The 21,543-nt window shown below is 43.0% G+C and overlaps 1 protein-coding gene across 1 annotated transcript in view; it reads right to left on the reverse strand.

Annotated features, from left to right (window-relative positions):
- The window catches only part of LOC137524818 (caspase-8-like), a 95,624-nt gene that overhangs the window by 43,836 nt on the left and 30,245 nt on the right, over positions 1-21,543 (reverse strand). The window contains exons 5-7 of the mRNA XM_068245158.1: positions 7,139-7,218; positions 3,293-3,329; positions 2,132-2,194 (exon numbers count right to left, since the gene is read on the reverse strand). Of these exons, the coding sequence (XP_068101259.1) occupies positions 2,132-2,194; positions 3,293-3,329; positions 7,139-7,218 (180 nt within the window). The remainder of the gene's footprint in view (positions 1-2,131; positions 2,195-3,292; positions 3,330-7,138; positions 7,219-21,543) is intronic.

Genomic DNA, 21,543 nt, shown 5'->3' on the forward strand with positions numbered 1-21,543 from the left:
CCAGCCATAGTCAGACCGTACTGACCATAACTGCTATCACTGATGCTATCCCCCTTCCAAATTAATTTGTTGGTGTCAGCCTTTGTCAGGTGCCGTCCATAGCCACTATCACTGCCACCATACCAGAAACAAATTACTCTGTTGGCACCAGCCATACTCAGGTGCCGACAATAGTTGCTATATGTGGATTTCCAGCCACCCCATTAGAAGGGCTACCCCCAGGTATCAGAGGATCATCTACTTTATTGCCGACTGTGTTCTAAACTTTTCATAACTCTTTGTATACTTGCAAAGAAACCCATTGTGTGTTTTGATGGCATTTGTTATTGTTTTTTTTATTTATATTTACTTTAATGTTTGTTTCTGCCTTAACCACTTCACCACTGAGGGGTTTTACCCCCTGACCACCAGAGCAATTTTCACCTTTCAGCGCTCCTTCCATTCATTCGTCTATAACTTTATCATTACTTATCGCAATGAAATGAACTATATCTTGTTTTTTCCGCCACCAATTAGGCTTTCTTTAGGTGGGACATTATGCCAAGAATTATTTTTTTCTAAATGTGTTTTAATGGGAAAATAGGAAAAATGTTGGGAAAAAAAAAATTATTTTTCAGTTTTCGGCCATTATAGTTTTTAAATAATGCATGCTACTGTAATTAAAACCCATGAAATTTATGTGCCCTTTTGTCCCGGTTATAAAACCGTTTAAATTATGTCCCTATCACAATGTTTGGCGCCAATATTTCATTTGGAAATAAAGGTGCATTTTTTTCAGTTTTGCGTCCATCCCTAATTACAAGCCCATAGTTTATAAAGTAACAGTGTTGTACCCTCCTGACTTAAATATTTAAAAAGTTCAGTCCCTAAGGTAACTAATTATGTATTTTTTTTAATTGTAAATTTTTGAATTTTTTTTTAATTACAAAAAAAAAAAAATGGGGAGTGTGGGAGGGAATGAGTTAATTTTTTGTGTAAAAGTCATTTATTTGTATGTGAAAAATGTGTAGGGTGTAGTTTACTATTTGGCCACAAGATGGCCACAGTAACTTTTTGCTTTATTGCGACCTCCAAGCCTCCTTCCGGAAGCTTGGAGGAAGAATAAGGAGGCTGGACACGTGAGTTTCTTCTCACAATGATCGCGCTGCCCATAGGAGAGCAGCTGATCATTGCGGGGCTTAGATCAACGATCGGGAATGGATTTTCCCGTTCATTGATCTCCGGGCGAGCGGGCGGCGGCGGTTTTACTAGCGGCGGGCGGCGTGTTTACGAGCGGGAGCGCGGACAGCGTCGGGAACGCGGAAAGTACGTGTTTCTCCGTCCCTGGTTTTTAAAGGATGGAAAAAGGGGCGGAGAAATACGTACGCGCGGGGGTAAAGTGGTTAAAAATGTTTTCTCAATAAAATATATTGAAAAAGAAAAACATGTCTCATTATGGTTCAAAATGACTCAAGCAGGCACACTAAAACTTTTTTTTTTGCTTAACATACTGACAATTCTTATTAAATTTAGTTTCCCAATCTCCATCCCAATGGACCAAATGGAAGTAGAAATAATAAACCTAGCCTTTAAAGGAAAACTTAAGTCAGGAAAAAAAAATGACATTTACTCACCCGGGGCATCCCTCAGCCCCCCGAAACTGGATGGTGCCCTCGCAGCCCCGCTCCGATCGTCCTGTCCCCGCCGGCGGCTACTTCCGGGTTCGGCGACATCCGCCGACAGGCTGGGAAAGCGGCTGATTTTCCGCGTTCCCAGCCGCTATATCACCCCTCTATGCTGCTATAGCGTATATATATACGCTATAGCAGCATAGAGGGTGATATAGCGACTGGGAACGCGGAAAATCAGCCGCGTTCCCAGCCTGTCGGCGGATGTCGCCGAACCCGGAAGTAGCCGCCGGCGGGGACAGGACGATCGGAGCGGGGCTGCGAGGGCACCATCCAGCTTCGGGGGGCTGAGGGATGCCCCGGGTGAGTAAATGTCATTTTTTTTTCCTGACTTAAGTTTTCCTTTAATTTGAAAAGCTTGGAATAAACATGATGCCCTAAAAGTAATACAAATACAGATGTAATAAAAGGTAGAGCAAACATTTCTATAATAATAATGATAATAATATTTTAAAAACTGTTACCTTCTTTGCTCGCAGGTTCTGAGACATGTTGCCTATATTCTCTAATGCTGCTCATTTCTGCATCTAAAAAAAAAACATAAAAATGTCCCAAAAGTGTGTTACACAACTCCTTAAAGTGGCCACTAGCAATCCAATTTCTAGTGAAAATCTGTTCAAGCGATCAGATAATTCTGATTGGAAGTGAAATCGTTCACTACACCATCAACGAACCACTTTCTGCTTCCTATCTATCACAACCAACAAGAAAATTTTGGTTCAACAAAAATCCAGTCGGATGACTGTTTTTATAATCGTTGGTATTCCATCGTGCCCTTCAACAGAGATTATTTACAACCAATCCGATCAGAATTTCTGATCGCTCTAACGATCTTTCACTAGAAATTGGAACGTTAGTGATCTACTTTAGACAATCATAGAAGGACTGTCTATTGTCAGGATGCAGGAGTTTACGCTATAGCTACTGAGCATCGATTCTAATTTGAGGAACAATACAAAAAAATATTGTTTTATTTTTGGTGGAAATACACATTAAACAGGGTCCACTGATGTCTGATCTAGTAAATGTTTTTGACATTATGGAAGAAACACTTAATTGGGGACATAGAAGCTGATTAACTGTTGACTAATATAGCATGATTTATATTTGGATTTGTTTAGGGAAATTTTTGTTTGTATCCATTTTCTAAAGAAACTATGTCTATAAGCACTCTTCTATGCTGCTGTGGCACTCCATGCCAATTATAAATACATTCCTTTGCCTCCCTAAGCGGTCATATAATTTGCATGCTGGTTTGCAATACTATTTTGACATGGAGGCACGGAAGGAAGGACGCATGAAAACTGTGTACTTACCTTTGGTCATTTTGCTATCCTAGTGCATTTCTATTCTAGCCCACAATTCCACACCTAGATTTTAGTTACTAGAATACTGGTTTAGGGAGATAGTGGGTCATTTACAATTAGGGCTCTATAAGAGTATAAAGAGTGGATTCCTCCCAGAGTTATGTTTTCATAGAGATTCTCCAGGAAAGGATGAATACAGAAGGTAAGTACACAGTTTTCCTGCCTTGTGACATTCCACTCAACGTGTGGTTCATCTACAGCTGTAAAGCCAAATATATACATTACCATGAACTTGAGGATTCAGCAAAAATGACTTACCGTTGTAAGCCATTTCCATGTCAGTAGAAGAAACATCCTGTAGAAAACAAGACAGAAAATTGAATTTACAGATCAACAGTGAAAAACTTACGTAAGTCATACCAGATGAATAGTAATTTTTTTTTTTACCCTCTACATGCTATAGTGGGAATGACATCTACATAGGCATCTTATCACGCTGGAGCGTGAACAGGTAATGTAACTAGTACAATACAAGATTAGTCAGGTCCTAGCCAAAGTCGTGCACAAGTCAGAGATATCGAGGTACAGAGTAGTTACACAAAATCATAGTCAATAAACAGGCAGAGTCATACACATAAGTCAGATGTCAGTCGTATTGTAAGGAGCAGGCAATAACGTAGTCAGGGACAGGCCGAGTAAATCAGATGGCAGCGGTACAGAAGGATCAAACTAAGGTGAGGTCAAGAGGCAGGCAAAAGGTCGGTACACAGATAAATATACAATAGAGGTTACTTCAATAATATATAAGATTATGAATAATTACAAGATCAATAACTACAAATGCAATACTGACTGACTAGAGTACATATATATTGTGCGTCTACACAATATATTAATGTATCTCAAAATACAGCTAGCTAGGCCAAGAACCAGTGAACTGATTAGTATCAAGGCCAGTGAATGAATGAACGCTCTGGCCTTAAATGCATCTTCCCCAATCAGTAACCATTCCCACCTGGTGATGTCACCTAGTGACATCACCTGCTGACGTCCCTAAAACCTCCTCCTAAGCCTATAAGGCTTATCTGAACTCGCACGCGCCCTAAAGTTCACACCACGCATGCGCGAGTCAGAAGACACTGCTGGAGGGAAGCCGGGGACGCCGCCAGAGGATTTCAGCGCAGAAGCCCTGCCGCTTGCCCGGACCACGCCAGAGACGCCGCGGGACCTGCCGCTGGAAGGTATGCTTATTACACATCTTTAAAGATTTCTACACATTTCCAGTAGAGATATCATAACTGAGCCAGTAAATCTTCACTGGAGTCATTCAAATTTGTGTGCTATAAGGTGGTTAGAATGCAGTCATTGATTGGATTGATGAAAGCGTAGTAAATCTGCAGATGTGAGATTGCAGTCACATTTATACCCTTACAGTGATTTTTAGGTCCCCCCACATCACATTGAGTCATTTCCTTGTTTCAGGAAAATATGAATATGGAAAGTAGATTGTGAAAAAATATGAGGTGATCTTCATTACAGATTTAAAGAGACACTGAAGCGAAAAAAAATATATGATATAGTGAATTGGTTGTGTACTATGAATAATTACTAGAAGATTAGAAGCAAAGAAAATATTCTCATACTTTTATTTGCAGGTATATAGTGTTTTTTCTAACATTGCATCATTCTATAATATGTGCAGATTACACAACACTCAGCATTCAAAATGAGTCTTTCAGAGCAGTCTGTGAACTAATGACCTCTCCTCTAGCAGAGGAAAAGTAAATAGTACAGGAACAGTTGAGATAATAAAAGTCAGATAACAGCCCTCTCCACGGCTAACTTAGTCGGAGAGCTTAATGGCTTGTTTGCATAGAGATAACAACTGGAGTTTCTCAACTCTTCCTGTACTGGAAACAATTAGACTGATGTATCTGATCTTAATGTTTTATTTCTTAGCTGTGCTACACATACAAATCATAATATCATCTTTTTTTTCGCTTCAGTGTCTCTTTAAAGGCTCATTGTAAGTCCAAGCAATTTTACTTGCTTCCAGCACTTAAAGGGATACTTAAATCAAATAAAAAAAATTAGTTTTACTCACCTGGGGCTTCCCTCAGCCCCCTGCAGCTGTCCGGTGCCCTTGCAGCATCGCTCCGATCCTCCTGTCCCCGCCGGCGGCTGCTTCCGGTTTCGGCGACAGCCGCCGACAGGCTGGGAACGCGAGTGATTCTTCACGTTCCCAGCCACAATAGTGCCCTCTATGCTGTTATTGCGGCAATAAGGCTGCTATAACAGCATAGACGGTGCTATTGTGGCTGGGAACGCGAAGAATCACTCACGTTCCCAGCCTGTCGGCGGCTGTCGCTGAAACCGGAAGCCACCGCCGGCAGGGACAGGAGGATCGGAGCGATGCTGCGAGGGCACCGGACAGCTGCAGGGGGCTGAGGGAAGCCCCAGGTGAGTAAAACTAATTTTTTTTATTTGACTTAAGTATCCCTTTAAACTGCACTAAAATAGAAATTTAGTTTTTTCTCAATCTAGTATTACTTGGATGTAGCTTATCTAAACTAGTTGCTGCAAACTTCATATTGTTGTAGTAGTTATGTTTGTTCTTGTTTTTTTTATTTTGCCCATCGTGTTTTTGTATGATATTTCATAGTGTGGTAAATAGTCACAATAACTGTGCATTTGTTCTATATCCAACAAATATCCTTATTCTACCGTTTGTTATTATATGAACACCTTTTGTTAATAAAAAAATTTTTTTTACAAGAACATTCTATCCACTTAATAGCAGATAGCTGTTCATAGTCTAGTCCAGGTTTGCTGGATCACTTCTGAGAGTGAATCTGTTGTTAGGCTCCCGGCTACATACACAGACATTCACTACCATAGGAACACGCATAGCAGGTATAGCGACTACTGTGCGGCCCAGTAGCATGTCATCCATCAGAGATACTTCAAGGGGTGTGGAGTTGCCCCATAAGATCTCATGTCAATCCAAAATGTTTCAGAAACATAAAATCAGAAATAGAATATAAACATCAAAGTGCAATAGTGTTTACACATCTTGGATATCAGTAAGTTTGGCAAATATGGTAGGAAAATAGATTTCCTTTAGTGGCATAAAGGTATCAACATCACTCACTCCACTTTGTGGCTAAGTCTTACCACAATATCTCTTTTTATGACTCTCCAATACTGAGGTTGTCAGATCCCCTCTGCGACCACAAATGAGTCCTCAGCTCACCAATTACAAGAACAAGCTGATTTTTTTATTACCTAAATAGTATGGCATAAAGTGGAACTGAGGTTTGAACCTGGTAATACTGGGTACACCATTAAGCAACAAAGTAGGTTCATCGCTTTTGTCCAACCCGCAATCATTGTACAAGCACTCCCTCTAAATAATAGGACTATATTTCCTTAGGATGAGAAAGAAGCCAGATGCACTTCCAATGGCTATTCATAAGCTAATATGCCCAGTCATCTACTGGGGAGCAGGGGTAAATAAGACACAACTGCAGCTTTAAGATATCAAATGTATCCCCCTGTCTAGATGGGCAAAAAAAACCATATACTCCTATTTAATAAAGAGATAAGATGATCAGATTACCTGAACACTATCATCACCCTTATTTTTGCCTACTACTTCTAGATTTGTGCTCGGCTCAAAAGGTACCAGAAAGACTGAGGCCTCTTGCACACTGCAAGCAAATCAGATTCAGATTCAGATTTTTAATCTGTTTTTACATCCGATTCCGATTCAGATTTTTAATCTTAACTGCATGCTGCGTTTTTTGATCCGTTTTTCTGTTGAATGTATTCAAGGAAAATCGGAATCGGAATCGGAAACGGAATCGGAAAACGGATTTGCAGTGTGCAGGGAGCCTGACACCTGAAAATAAACAATAACAATTATTTGTAATGTGTCCTTCACTTTAGGCTGTGATTATACAGAGAAGGATATTAGATTTACTAGGCACTGATTAGCTTCATTTGCATCTAACAGAAGTCACACTGATCCATATTAAAAAGATGTCTTTATAAGTACAAGTGAACTTTAGGTATGACTTCAGTTCCATAATGATCAGTCTCCCTGGATTCAACTGATTTTCATAAGCAGGCTCCATAGATACACTTTTTTGCACTGAATATTACCTGAACAGAAAATGAAGGTTTTGACATATCATCAAGTTCATCCACAGGAGGCTGAGGCGGCGTCCCTATTCTCAGTGATCCTTTAGAAAGAAAAATGTTCATTCATTAGGCATCAGCTTAGAAGGTTAAACTTAGCCGAAGAAATCAGAAAACAAAAAGTTCTAAACTGAATTCTGAAACTTCAAACTATAATATGGTAAGTAAATTCATTTCCACAAATCTTAGTTGCAATTTAAAGGGACTCCGAGCAGTGCAGAAACTATGGAAAGATGCATATCATTTTAAAGCTCTCTTTCTCCTCTTTCCAATTATATATAAACTGCCGCCCTACGCCTATTAGTTTTCGCTATTTTCGCGATTGAAATTGCTGCAACCGCAATTTCAATCGCGAAAATAAAGAAAACTAAAAGGCCTAGAGCGACGGTTTAGGTGTCGCCAGAAAGAGGAGAAAGAGAGATTTAAAATGATATCCATCTTTCCATAGTTACTTGTATTACACAGGACGACACTTTCCCCAGTGTCAGCAGCTCCATTCAGCAGAAAAAGTCGGCCTTTGTAATACAATGTAACTATGGAAAGATGTATATCATTTTAAAGCTCTCTTTCTTCTCTTTCTGGTGACAACTAAATCGTTGCCCTACGCCTTTTAGTTTTCTTTATTTTTGCGATTGAAATCGCGGCCGCTGCAATTTCAATCGCGAAAATAGCGAAAACTAAAAGGCGTAGGGCGGCGGTTTATATATCATTGGAAAGAGGAGAAAGAGAGCTTTAAAATGATATGCATCTTTCCATAGTTTCTGCACTGCTCGGAGTCCATTTAAAGGGGTTCTTTCGCGAAAAAAGTAGGCAGTTAAAAAATGTGACAGATGACAGGTTTTGGGCCAGTCCATCTTTTTAAGGGGGATTCTCAGGGCTTTCTTTGTTTTCAACAGCATTTCCTGAACAGCAGTTTAACTGCCAAAATAGCAAGATACCAGCCGGCCTCTGTAATCACTTGCCCACTATTATGTCAGTTAGATTTTGCAGCTGTTGTTCAGGAAATGCTGTTGAAAACAAAGAAAGCCCTGAGAATCCCCCTTAAAAAGATGGACTGGCCCAAAACCTGTCATCTGTCACATTTTTTTAACTGCCTACTTTTTTTCGCGAAAGAACCCCTTTAAAGCCGTCCTATCCAGAAAATTTGACATTCTACCAACATTAGACAGTTTAAACCCTTTATTGAAAACTCCAAAGGACTTGGCCAAGTAGTTTACTGATCTGAAGTTTACTATATCAGGATTTGTCATACATTATATATACATATAGGCGTTGGGACCTGAGGACTGAGTTTACTATAGCCAGAGGCTTACTATATCAGTTTACTATAACGAGTCATCACTGTACAGTATTCAGTAAGGATGTTCAATGGGATGCAAATAGTTTTGAGTTCATAAAGGATTATTTAAATTCTGTATGCAAATTTATGCACATTAAAAATAGACCAATCCAATTTCACCCTGGCATGATTTAATTGGTCCATTTTCAAGATGCACAGATTTGCATAAACTTGCATGAATCAGAATGATTTGCATTTAATTCCATTGCTAATAATCAGATTGCATGAGTGTTTTCCAATAAATCTCCTGGTGACATCACTTTTGTCAGTACGGTGCACACATGCCCGGAAATATGCATGCGAAAAATGGAAAAAGTACATATATGCATAGGAAATAACGTACCATGTTTTAACATCCATTGCGTAATTGTGTTTTCTGCTCTTAACCGTTAATTTGGCTCAATTCTGTTTGAGGCCTCGTTCCCATTGCGTTCCGCTCGTGTGTCCATCCACGTTGGGATGTTTTAGAGGCTTTTTTTTTCCTTCCTCTCACGGCGCTTTGCTGGGCGATGCGTTTCTGGTAAAAGCGCTTTTCGAAACGCTTTCCCTGAGCGGTTTTGTAATTCACTCCCTGATGCAACTCTTTGACCCGAAAAACAATAAATACAATGTATCTATTCTTACAAACACTCACGCAAATCGCTGCACAAAGCGATTTTGTGAGCGTTTTGCGTTTCTCCTATACCTTCCATTGAGTCGGAATTGCCTCAAAAATGGCCCATGCACCGCTTATCTGAGTGGATCGGAAACAAACCGCTCAGATGTGAACTTTGTCATAGACAATCATTGCACAAGCGCATTCAGGGCGATTTTGAAAATAGTCAGCGCTTAAAAAAAATCTCAAAAACGCCCCTAGTGTAAACGAGCCCTTAGGGGAGTGTCTTACCCGAATTGAAAAGAGACTCATAGATGAAATTAACTCAAGCTCTGATACTTACCTGGGGCTTCCTCCTGCCCCATAAACATGTCTAAGTTTCACGCCGTCCTCCCACGGTCTGCTGTTCAGCCGTGGTGAGGTCCGTTACCAGTCTCAGTGACGTCAGTCCGGGTCTATTGTGCATGTGCGGGAGGTCTGTGCATGCACAGTAGACCCTGACTGGCATCGACTGAGAACGGAGATCACCGCAGCTGAACGGCAGACCTCGGGAGGATGGCGTGGGACTTAGACATGTTTATGGGGCGGGAAAAGCCCCGGGTAAGTATCAGAGCCTGAGTTAATTTCATCTCTGAGCCTTCAGTGTGGTAAAGGTAGGGGGAGTCAGTTATGTATTTGTATAGGATACAGTGGGGTTGGAAACGCACCAGCTTCTCTGCTGTCCTGTCATTGTGCCATGCTTTTATGGGTTTGAGATAAAAGGACTTGATTTTACATCCAAAAAAGGAGTGCAGACTTTTTGCATTGGGTTCGTGTTGGAGTAGCATCATGTCTAACACCCTTTCATTCCTGCACACAGCAGTAGCATCAATGAGATGAGCAGCAGTCATTTTCCTACCATTGGCCTGGAAACAAACAACATTTTTCAATAAATAATAACATTCAAATCAGCATGGTGGAGTAGTGGTTAGCACTCTTGTGCTGCAGCACTGGGACCCAAGTTCAAATCCCAGCCAGGGCACTATCTGAACGGAGTTTGTATGTTCTCCCCATGTCTGCGTGGGTTTCCTCTAGGCGCTCCTGTTTTCTGCCACATCTCAAAAACATTCTCAAAAACATACAGATAAGTTAATTCGCCCTTGACTATGATGGGCATATTACTATGGTAGGGACTAGGTTGTGAGCCCCCGTGAGGGACAGTTCGTAAAAAAATATATATATACTCTGTAAAGCACTGCATAAGAAGCCAGCGCTATTTAAATAATAATAATAACAACTATATTTCATTAACCACTTGCCGACCGCTCACTACCTATTGGCGGAGGCAAGGTGGCTCCCCAGGACCGCATAACACCGATCGGCGGCGGCACCTGGGGAGGGGATTGCGGGCGGTCGCGTGCGCGCAATTCGCCGACATTAGGCTCCGCCCATCCGTGACGTCAACCTGCCGGCCAATAAGCAGCACCGGCGGGTTGTAACTTTTTAAATAGCCCAATAGAAAGTGTATAATATACTTTGTCAGGTAAACAAAGTGTATTATACAGGCTGCCTCCTCCTCTGGTGGTCACAGTGATCGATCGACCACCAGAGTGGACGGTAGCACTGTAAGTAAACACACACACTTTCAGGCACACAGACTCCTGATCGCCCACAGCACCCCTCAGGACCCCCCCACCCCCCAGATCACCCCTTCAGTGTACTGTTTGCACCCAATTACCCCCCTAATCACCCATCAATCACTCCCTGTCACTATCTGTCAACGCTATCCTTTAGATCAGGTCCTAAACTGCCCCCTAGGGGCTCCTGATCACCCCCCCACAGATCCCCCCCAGACCCCCCCCCCCCCATGTACTGTATACATCTATTCTCCCCTGTAATCACCCACTGATCACCTGTGAATCACCCGTCAATCACCCCTGTCACTGCCACCCATCAGATCAGACCCTAACCTGCCCCTTGCGGGCACCTGATCACCCGCCCACACCCTTAAATCGCCCGCAGACCCGCCCTCAGATCACCTCCCAAGTGCATTGTTTACATCTGTTCTCCCCTCTAAACACCCACTGATCACCCATCAATCACCCCCTGTCACCATCTGTCACTGCTACCCATCAGATTAGACCCTAATCTGCCCCTTACGGGCACCCAATCACCCGCCTACACCCTCAGATCACCCACAGACCCCCCTTTCCCCCCGATCACCTCGCCAGTGCATTGCTTGCATATAGTCTCCCCTGTAATTACCTACTGATCACCTATCAATCACCCCGTTACCCCCTGTCACCAACTGTCACTGCTACCCATCAGCTCAGACCCTAATCTGCCCCTTTCAGGCACCCAATCACCCGCCCACACCCTCAGATCGCCCACAGACCCCCTGATCACCTCGCCAGTGCATTGCTTGCATATATTCTCCCCTGTAATTACCTACTGATCACCTATCAATCACCCCGTCACCCCCTGTCACTGCAGGCTCCTGATCCCCCCCCCTTAGATCCCCCTCTGATCACTCCCCCCTGCCCTTAGATCACCCCCCCTGTCATTGTGTACCTCTAATCTCCTGTCTGTAACGCTTGATTGTGCTTTGGTGTTTGGTTTTCGTTTGCCCCGTGATTGGCTTCGAATGCCCCGTGATTGGCTTCGATTGCCCCGTGATTGACTTCGATTGCCCCATGATTGGTTTTCGATTGTCCCGTGATTGGTTTTCGGTTGTCACGTGATTGGTTTTCGATTGTTCCGTGATTGGTTTTCGATTGTCCCATGATTGGCTTCGATTGCCCAGTGATTGGCTTTGATTGCCCCGTGATTGGCTGTGATTGCCGTCTGATTGCCTCTAATCACTCTTATTGGCTCTAATTGTGTTGTAATTGCCTTTATTGCCCTCTGATTGCCCCCTTATCACCCCTTCCCCCTGTCACTATCCTAGTGATCTAAAAACAGTGATTAGTGAAAACTGTCACTTTTTTAGTATCACTAGTGTTAACAGTTAGGCCAGTTAGCTAGGCCCCTGTGTTAGTGTCAGTTAGCGCTCAGCCCACCGCACCACAGTCACAAATTTGTCGCTGATTAGCGTCATCACTGTCGCTAATCAGCATTGGTACTATATAGTATCTGTAAGTGATCATTACTGATCGCAGTCAGATCTAGATTAGGGTCACTACGATCCGGATATAAAGATCAGTTTTGATTTATTTATTTATTTTTTTATCAAAACTCAGTGACCACAGCTTTCTACTCCACAAGTACTCCCTTTTGCTAGGTAGGTGCTCTTTTTCCTGGGTAGTCTCAGAGGAATACCCCCTAAATTTAGCAGTCCACCATGGCAAGAAAGGGGTATTCCAATGATGAGGTGTACAGGTACATGGCCCAGTTGGATGAGGACTCATCCGACGAATCTTCTGGGTCAGAGTTCGAACCTGTAGAGAGCAGTGGCTCGCTGACCGATAGCGATGAAGAGGTTGAGGTCCCGGCTAGAGCCAGGTGTACCACACCCCATGTCACTGGACCGCAGGTGGCGCAGGATCTAGCTCAAGGGCAGCAGAGTGGTGCTAGTGCTGGTCTGAGGTTTTATGGTGAGGCCTACACCAGCAGCGCAGCACCTCCTGGACCTAGCACCAGTACTTCTATAGACCCTGGTGAAGTGGTGAGCACCAGAATGGAAGTTGAAACTGGTTAGGTGGCACGTGCATTAAGACCAGAGTCGCAGCCACCAAGAAAACGGGCCCGTACTACCCATAGTCTTCCAGAGGTGCTGGCAAATCCCAATTGGCAATCCTCAGGTTCCACCGCACTCCTACTGCCCCCTTTCACTGCCCAGTCTGGAGTCCAGGTGAGACAGATAATCTAGGATCGGCCCTAGACTTTTTTCATCTGTTCTTCACCGAGAATCTCTACGACTTAATTGTGGCTGAATCGTTATGCAACACAATACATTGCCAACAAACCGGATAGCTACTATGCCCAGCCTTTCCGGTGGAAACCACTCCAAGTTTCCGAACTTAAAACTTTTCATAACCTTCTCCTTAACATGGGTCTAGTCAAACAGCATGTATTGCGGTCTTATTGGTCTACACACCCAATACATCACATGCCCATTTTCTCTGCTGCCATGTCCAGGACACTGTTTGAGAGCATCCTGCGCTTCCTACACTTAAACGACAACACAACCTGTCATGAAAGTGACCACCCTGCTTATGACCGGCTCCACAAAATTCAGCCCCTCATAGACCACCTGTCTTCAAAATTTGCAGATGCTTATACCCCTGAAAAGAACATCTGCGTAGACGAGTCCCTCGTACATTTTACCGGGCGCCTTGGCATCAAACAGTACATCCCAAGCAAGCGCGCCCGTGATGGGGTGAAACTGTATAAGCTCTGTGAAAGGGCCACAGGCTATACATCTCATTTTAGGGTCTATGAGGGAAAAGACTCAAAATTGGAGCCGGTCGGATGCCCTGACTACCTAGGGAGCAGAGGCAAGATTGTGTGGGACTTGGTGTCACCTTTGTTCCAGAAGGGGTACCATCTTTATGTGGACAACTTTTACATAAGTGTGGCCCTCTATCAGCATTTAAAGATAGAAGGAATCCGCTGCTGTAGCACTGCACGGTCTAGTCACCGGGGATTCCCCCAACGGCTAGTTAGTACCCGGCTTGCACGGGGGGGAAAGGGCTGCCTTGTGTACTGATGACCTGCTCGCGGTGAAATGGAAGGACAAGAGGGACGTTTACCTTCTATCCACCATTCTCACAGACACGACAGTCCAAATTCAACGGGCAACTGAGGTCACTGAAAAACCCCTCGCCGTCCACGACTAGAATGCTAACATGGGAGGGGTGGACTTCAATGACCAGATGTTAGGGCCCTATTTAGTTTCCCGCAAAACCAGACACTGGTATCAAAAAGTGTCTGTTTTTCTAATTCAATTGGCTATTTACAACAGCTTTGTTCTCTACAGTAAGGCTGGGAGAACTGGATCTTTCCTTAAATTCCAGAAGGAGATTGTTACGGAACTCCTGTATCCAGGAGGTGCCGTGGCCCAACTCCAAAATGTAGTTAGTCGGCTACATGAAAGGCACTACGCCTTTCCCATTCGAGTACCCCAAATCAACACACCCCAAGAAAACGTTGTCGGGTCTGCAGCAGGGCTGGAATAAGGCGTGACACCACTGTTTACTGTCCCACCTGTTCTGACTAGCCTGGCCTATGCCTAAGGGAGTGTTTCCAGAGGTATCATGAGCAAATACATTTTTAGAGAGTAGGGAACTCCAGACATAGCAGTAGGCACACAAGGGTCTGTGCTATTTCACACTGGCGCGATGAGTTAGGGAAAATTGCCTAGCGAAAGTCACACTTTGCGGTCACCCCCTACGCCGGAAGTGCTTGACTTAACGCTAGCGCATGCCTACGTTACTGCATGGCTTCTGCGGCAATTTGGGTCGGCCCGGAAGTCATGTTAGTCTACGGCGACACAGTTAATTACTAGGCCGAATGCGATTACTAAGTCGAATGCTACTCTTGCGGTATTCCCTGAAGGTCTGTTTTGGGCGATGCGGTGCGCACGACCCACCGGATATGCCAATATGCAGTGTGAACCCAGACATCAGGTTTCCAGAGACCCTAATACACAGTGCTGCCAGAAACCTCTCCTTTCACTTGGGACAAAGTGCATAATGCACTTCGCCACATCTCTGTGCGATTGGCACTTTGCACATTGTCCCATGGGGGAGGAGAGGTTTGTCCTCGGAGCGGTAAGGAAAAAAAAAAAAACAGGTAAGGAAAAAAGTTAATGTTTGGTTCCCAATGTTAATGTTTGGTTTAAACATATTCAATAAAGTTTATAAAATTTGATGTTAATGAAGTTATTGTTTTGCTGCTTGCTTGGTTTTTTTTGTTTGTTTTGTTTTCTTCTCTCTTTTTTCCATCCTTTACCCTTCCAGGTGGACCGACCAACCAGCTGCAGCACTGATGGTGCATCCTGACAGAAGCATTGTGCGTCTGTCAGCTTACACATAAGTCGGTGCATGCAGCGCTGCAGGATGAGATTTCTCCTCCGCAGTAAAAATGATAAGTTTGCCGAGGCATATGAGCTGAGGGGCGGTGTTGGAGTTCATATGCTTTGGCAAGCACTTTGCATCAAAAAAGAACTCTGGTAACGATTTGTTCATACACATCGATCGATGTGAATGGAGAAATCAGGTTTGCCAGGGCATACGAGCTGAGTGGGTTTGGACATTTTTGGGTGGCAGCTCCTATATCCTGGCAGACGCATTCCCCTCTTTTTTTTCACATTTTTTGGCAGAAATTTTTTAAACAATATTGATTGATTGATTGATTGATTGATTGATTGTTTGCCGTTCATTTTTCCTTTCAGCCCAGAGTGCATTACCCGTATGCCCAATATAAGGAGTATAGCAGAAACTCCTAATACTGGCCATACATGTAATGATTGCGGAGACCCTAAAATGCCAGGACAGACCCCACAAATGATGCCATTTTGGAAAGAAGACACCCCAAAGTATTCCATGAGGTGCATGGCGAGTTCATAGAAGATTTAATTTTTTGTCACAAGTTAGCAGAAATTGTTTTTTTTTTTTTTTACAAAGTGTAATTTTCTGCTAACTTATGACAAAAAAAATTTTTTTCTATGAATTCACCATGCCCCTCATGGAATACTTTGGGGTGTCTTCTTTCCAAAATGGGGTCATTTGTGGGGTTTGTTAACTGTTCTGGCATGTGGGGGGGGTGCTAAAATGTGAGCACCCCTGTAAAGCCTAAAGGTACTCATAGGACTTTGGGCCCCGTAGCGCACCTAGGCTAAAAATACCGTATATACTCGCATATAAGCCGACCCCCCAACTTTTACCTGAAAAAACAGGGGAAAATGATTGACCCCCATATAAGCCGGGGGTAGGAAATGCTGGCCGCCTTATTCCCCTAGTGTGTCCCAGTATAGCTAGTAAAGTGCCCAGTATGGGTAGGTAGTGCCCCAGTATAGCTAGTATAGTGCCCAGTATACCTAGTATAGTGCTCAGTTTAGCTAGTATAGTGTTCAGTATAGCTAGTATAGTGCCCCAGTTTAGCTAGTATAGTGCTCAGTATAGCTAGTATAGTGCTCAGTATAGCTAGTATAGTGCTCAGTATAGCTAGTATAGTGCTCAGTATAGCTAGTATAGTGCCCCAGTTTAGCTAGTATAGTGCTCAGTATAGCTAGTATAGTGCTCAGTATAGCTAGTATAGTGCTCACTATAGCTAGTATAGTGCCCCAGTTTAGCTAGTATAGTGCTCAGTATAGCTAGTATAGTGCTCAGTATAGCTAGTATATTGCCCCAGTTTAGCTAGTATAGTGCTCAGTATAGCTAGTATAGTGCCCCAGTTTAGCTAGTATAGTGCTCAGTATAGCTAGTATAGTGCTCAGTATAGCTAGTATAGTGCTCAGTATAGCTAGTATAGTGCCCAGTATAGCTAGTATAGTGCCCCAGTTTAGCTAGTATAGTGCTCAGTATAGCTAGTATAGTGCCCCAGTTTAGCTAGTATAGTGCTCAGTATAGCTAGTATAGTGCCCAGTGTAGTGCCCTGCCCCGCACGCTCCCTCCCTCCGCGGCCGCTGCTGCTGCTATTACCTGCTTTAGGCAGCGGCCGCTTCCTAATCCGGGTTCCCCTCTTCATCCTGCGGACTCCGTAACTGTATCACAGCAGCGCGCCCGGCGCTGCTGCTGTGACGATGCAGGGGCCAGGAAAGAGCGGTTCCCCTGGTAACGGCGATGCGCCGTTACCAGGGGAACCGCTCTTTCCTGCCCCCTGCATCGTCACAGCAGCAGCGCCGGGCGCGCTGCTGTGATACAGTTACGGAGTCCGCAGGATGAAGAGGGGAACCCGGATAAGGAAGCGGCCGCTGAAGCAGGTAATTTAGCAGCAGCGGCGGCCGCGGAGGGAGGGAGGGGGCGAGCGAGCGGGCGGGGGGCGCAGACCACCACCCACGACTCGCATACAAGCCGACCCCCCAACTTTTGGCCCCCTTTTTGGGGGTCAAAAATTCGGCTTGTATGCGAGTATATACGGTAAGTGTCAAATGTGTGAACATGTGGTATCGCCGTACTCAGGAGAAGTAGTATAATGTGTTTTGGGGTGTATTTTTACACATACCCATGCTGGGTGGGAGAAATATCTCTGTAAATGGACAATTGTGTGTAAAAAAACAAATTAATTCTCATTTACAGAGATATTTCTCCCACACAGCATGGGTATGTGTAAAAATACACCCCAAAACACATTACACTACTTCTACTGAGTACGGCGATACCACGTGTGACACTTTTTTGCAGCCTAGGTGCGCTAAGGGGCCCAACGTCTTATGAGTACCTTTACAATTTTACAGGTCATTTTGAGGCATTTGGTTTTTAGACTACTCCTCACGGTTTAGGGCCCCTAAAATGCCAGGGCAGTATAGGAACCCCACAAGTGACCCCATTTTAGAAATAAGACACCCCAAGGTATTCCGCTAGGTATATGATGAGTTCATAGAAGATTTTATTTTTTGTCACAAGTTAGTGGAAAATGACACTTTGTGAAAAAAAAAAAAAAACAATAAAAATCAATTTCCGTTAACTTGTGACAAAAAAATAAAATCTTCTATGAACTCACCATGCCTCTTAGTGAATACTTAGGGATGTCTTCTTTCCAAAATGGGGTCATTTGGGGGGTATTTATACTATCCTGGAATTCTAGTACCTCATGAAACATGACAGGTGCTCAGAAAAGTCAGAGATGCTTCAAACTGGGGAGATTCACTTTTGGCACCATAGATTGTAAACACTATAACTTTTACCCAAACAAAAAAAAATCCAATAAGTTTCGATTTATTGATCAATGACAAGTAGCACAATAAATTTAGACAAAAATGTATATAGAAATTTGACTTTATTTGAAAAAAGTCAGCACAGAAATAAAAAAAAAAAACATTTTTTTGACAAAATTCATGTCTTTTTTGATGAATATAGTGAAAACTAAAAATCACAGCAGCAATCAAATAGCACCAAAAAAAAGCTGTATTAGTGACAAGAAAAGGAGGTAAAATTCATTTAGATAGTAGATTGTATGACCGAGCAATAAACCGTTAAAGCTGCAGTGGTCTGAATGGAAAAAAAAGTGTCTGGTCCTTAAAGGAATACTATCGATTCACATATTTTTTTCAATTGACACAGGAATTGTTTGGGAAGTGCTGCTAAGTACTGGTGTATACATTTTAGTAGCAACTTCTTTGTTTACTGTTAGCAAAATACATTCAAAGTTTACTGACGCCAAAACTGAAGGCTGACTGAGCCATGAGGAGAGGGGAAATTCCCCTCACACTTGATCAGTTAACTCTATGTGTAGCTCTGTGTGTGACAGAGAGAGACAGGACACAGGAGCTGCAGCTGTTGGGAGCTCTGTTTCTGACTGAAGTGTCTGAAGAGAGCAGAGGAAATGTAACTAATTGTCACAGCCTTTTCATATTGTTTTTGCTTTCTGAGTTTGATATGTTTGATATTTGCTTTCTGTAGTCTGATATGCAACTCTGGCTGTGCATTGAAGCAGACACCCCTTCTGCAATTGATTTGTCCCAATATAGCTAAATCCTACCCTCAATAAATTACAGCTTTTGCCTCTGATATTAAACATGAAAGGTAGGAAAATGTTTACACAGCTACTTAGACATTATTTGTACATTGTCATTTTAGAACACTTGGGTATCGATAGTATTCCTTTAAGGGGTTTTAAGGCTGCACTCCTTAAGTGGTTAATAACAGTTAAAACCGGGTGTTCTTTTTAGCATCTGTACTATTCCGTTTTCTTTCCTTTTCACCTGTATATCTTTCTTCACATTTATTTCTTTTTTTTGTTTTTTTTATGTTCTTCTATATACAGGATCTTCTCAAAAAATTAGCATATTGTGATAAAGTTCATTATTTTCTGTAATGTACTGATAAACATTAGACTTTCATATATTTAAGATTCAAATACACACAACTGAAGTAGTTCAAGCCTTTTATTGTTTTAATACTGATGATTTTGGCATACAGCTCATGAAAACCCAAATTTCCTATCTCAAAAAATTAGCATATTTCATCCGACCAATAAAAGAAAAGTGTTTTTAAAACAAAAAAAGTCAACCTTCAAATAATTATGTTCAATTATGCACTCAATACTTGGTCGGGAATCCTTTTGCAGAAATGACTGCTTCAATGCGGCGTGGCATGGAGGCAATCAGCCTGTGGCACTGCTCAGGTGTTATGGAGGCCCAGGATGCTTCGATAGCGGCCTTAAGCTCATCCAGAGTGTTGGGTCTTGCGTCTCTCAACTTTCTCTTCATAATAACCCACAGATTCTCTATGGGGTTCAGGTCAGGAGAGTTGGCAGGCCAATTGAGCACAGTAATACCATGGTCAGTAAACCATTTACCAGTGGTTTTGGCACTGTGAGCAAGTGCCAGTTCATGCTGAAAAATGAAATCTTAATCTCCATAAAGCTTTTCAGCAGATGGAGGCATGAAGTGCTCCAAAATCTCCTGATAGCTAGCTGCATTGACCCTGCCCTTGATAAAACACAGTGGACCAACACCAGCAGCTGACATGGCACACCAGACCATCACTGACTGTGGGTACTTGACACTGGACTTCAGGCATTTTGGTATTTCCCTCTCCCCAGTCTTCCTCCAGACTCTGGCACCTTGATTTACGAATGACATGCAAAAGTTGCTTTCATCCGAAGAAAGTACTTTGGACCACTGAGCAACAGTCCAGTGCTGCTTCTCTGTAGCTCAGGTCAGGCGCTTCTGCCGCTGTTTCTGGTTCAAAAGTGGGTTCATGCTTCCATCTGCTGAAAAGCTTTATGGAGATGATGATTTCATTTTTCAGCATGACCTGGTACCTGCTCACAGTGCCAAAACCACTGGTAAATGGTTTACTGACCATGGTATTACTGTGCTCAATTGGCCTGCCAACTCTCCTGACCTGAACCCCATAGAGAATCTGTGGGATATTGTGAAGAGAAAGTTGAGACGCAAGACCCAACACTCTGGATGAGATTAAGGCCGCTATCGAAGCATCCTGGGCCTCCATAACACCTGAGCAGGGCCACGGGCTGATTGCCTCCATGCCACGCCGCATTGAAGCAGTCATTTCTGCAAAAGGGTTCCCGACCAAGTATTGAGTGCATAACTGAACATATTATTTTGAAGGTTGACTTTTTTTGTTTTAAAAACACTTTTCTTTTATTGGTCGGATGAAATATGCTAATTTTTTGAGATAGGAAATTTGGGTTTTCATGAGCTGTATGCCAAAATCATCAATTTTAAAACAATAAAAGGCTTGAACTACTTCAGCTGTGTGTATTTGAATCTAAAATATATGAAAGTCTAATGTTTATCAGTACATTACAAAAAATAATGAACTTTATCACAATATGCTAATTTTTTGAGAAGATCCTGTAGGTCTAGCTTTTTCCAGCATTTTGAGGTACCGTATATTCTGACGTATAAGACGACCCCCCCCCCCCAACTTTTCCAGCTAAAATATAGGTTTAGAGATATATTCACCGTATAAGACTACCCCTCTTTCTATCCCACCACCTCCTTCTCTGACATTGGTAAACACACAAAACATGCTTCCTACATCCATCTGGCACACCACTGTATACACCCTCTGCACCTCACAACTAAATGATACATAGAACTGGGTTTAGAATGGAACTATAGAACTACGGTAGATAGAATAGAACTATTACTGGGTGCTGCATGATTCAGGGGGAGGGCTGTGCTCTTCGTTTTCATAACTGGCAAAGTACATTGTGCTACATATTAATAGTACCTAATTGTGCTACATTGTGCTAGAGCTTTAAATTACCATCAATACAAGGTGGTGCAAAGAAAAATCCCTTTCCAGTCAAATCTTCCTGTAATCGCTATAGCTTTTTGCCAGCAGACGCTCGCGTGAGCAGCAGAGTAGCTTCCTGGTTCCGGGTCACCTGACTGGCGACGTGGGCGCTCCACAATGTGTTCCTCCTCCAATCTCCAGCATGAGCGCACACGTCACTAGTGGAGCGCAAGCGTCATTGGTCAGGTGATTCCTGAACCAGGAAGCTGCTCTGTTACCCGCGCGAGCAGCTGCTTGCATGATGCCAATGGTTTTTGCCGGATCCTTTGACTGCAATTGGAACCTTCCGCCGATGCTGCATCATTCGGTATGTAATTTACCAGTACACCCGCGTCCTGACACCCGGCATATAAAATGACCCCCGACTCTTCAGAAGATTTTAAAGGGTTCAAAAGTTGTCTTATACGCCAGAATATAAGGTACAGTATATATTTATTTTTCTTTCTTTAAGTCGACCATGATCCCTTCTGTCTACTTTCCTGTTTCTCTATTCTTTCTCTTTTGTCCTTCTTTAGACTTGCTA

This window comes from Hyperolius riggenbachi, chromosome 7 (assembly GCF_040937935.1).
Source record: "Hyperolius riggenbachi isolate aHypRig1 chromosome 7, aHypRig1.pri, whole genome shotgun sequence".
NCBI lineage: Eukaryota > Metazoa > Chordata > Amphibia > Anura > Hyperoliidae > Hyperolius > Hyperolius riggenbachi.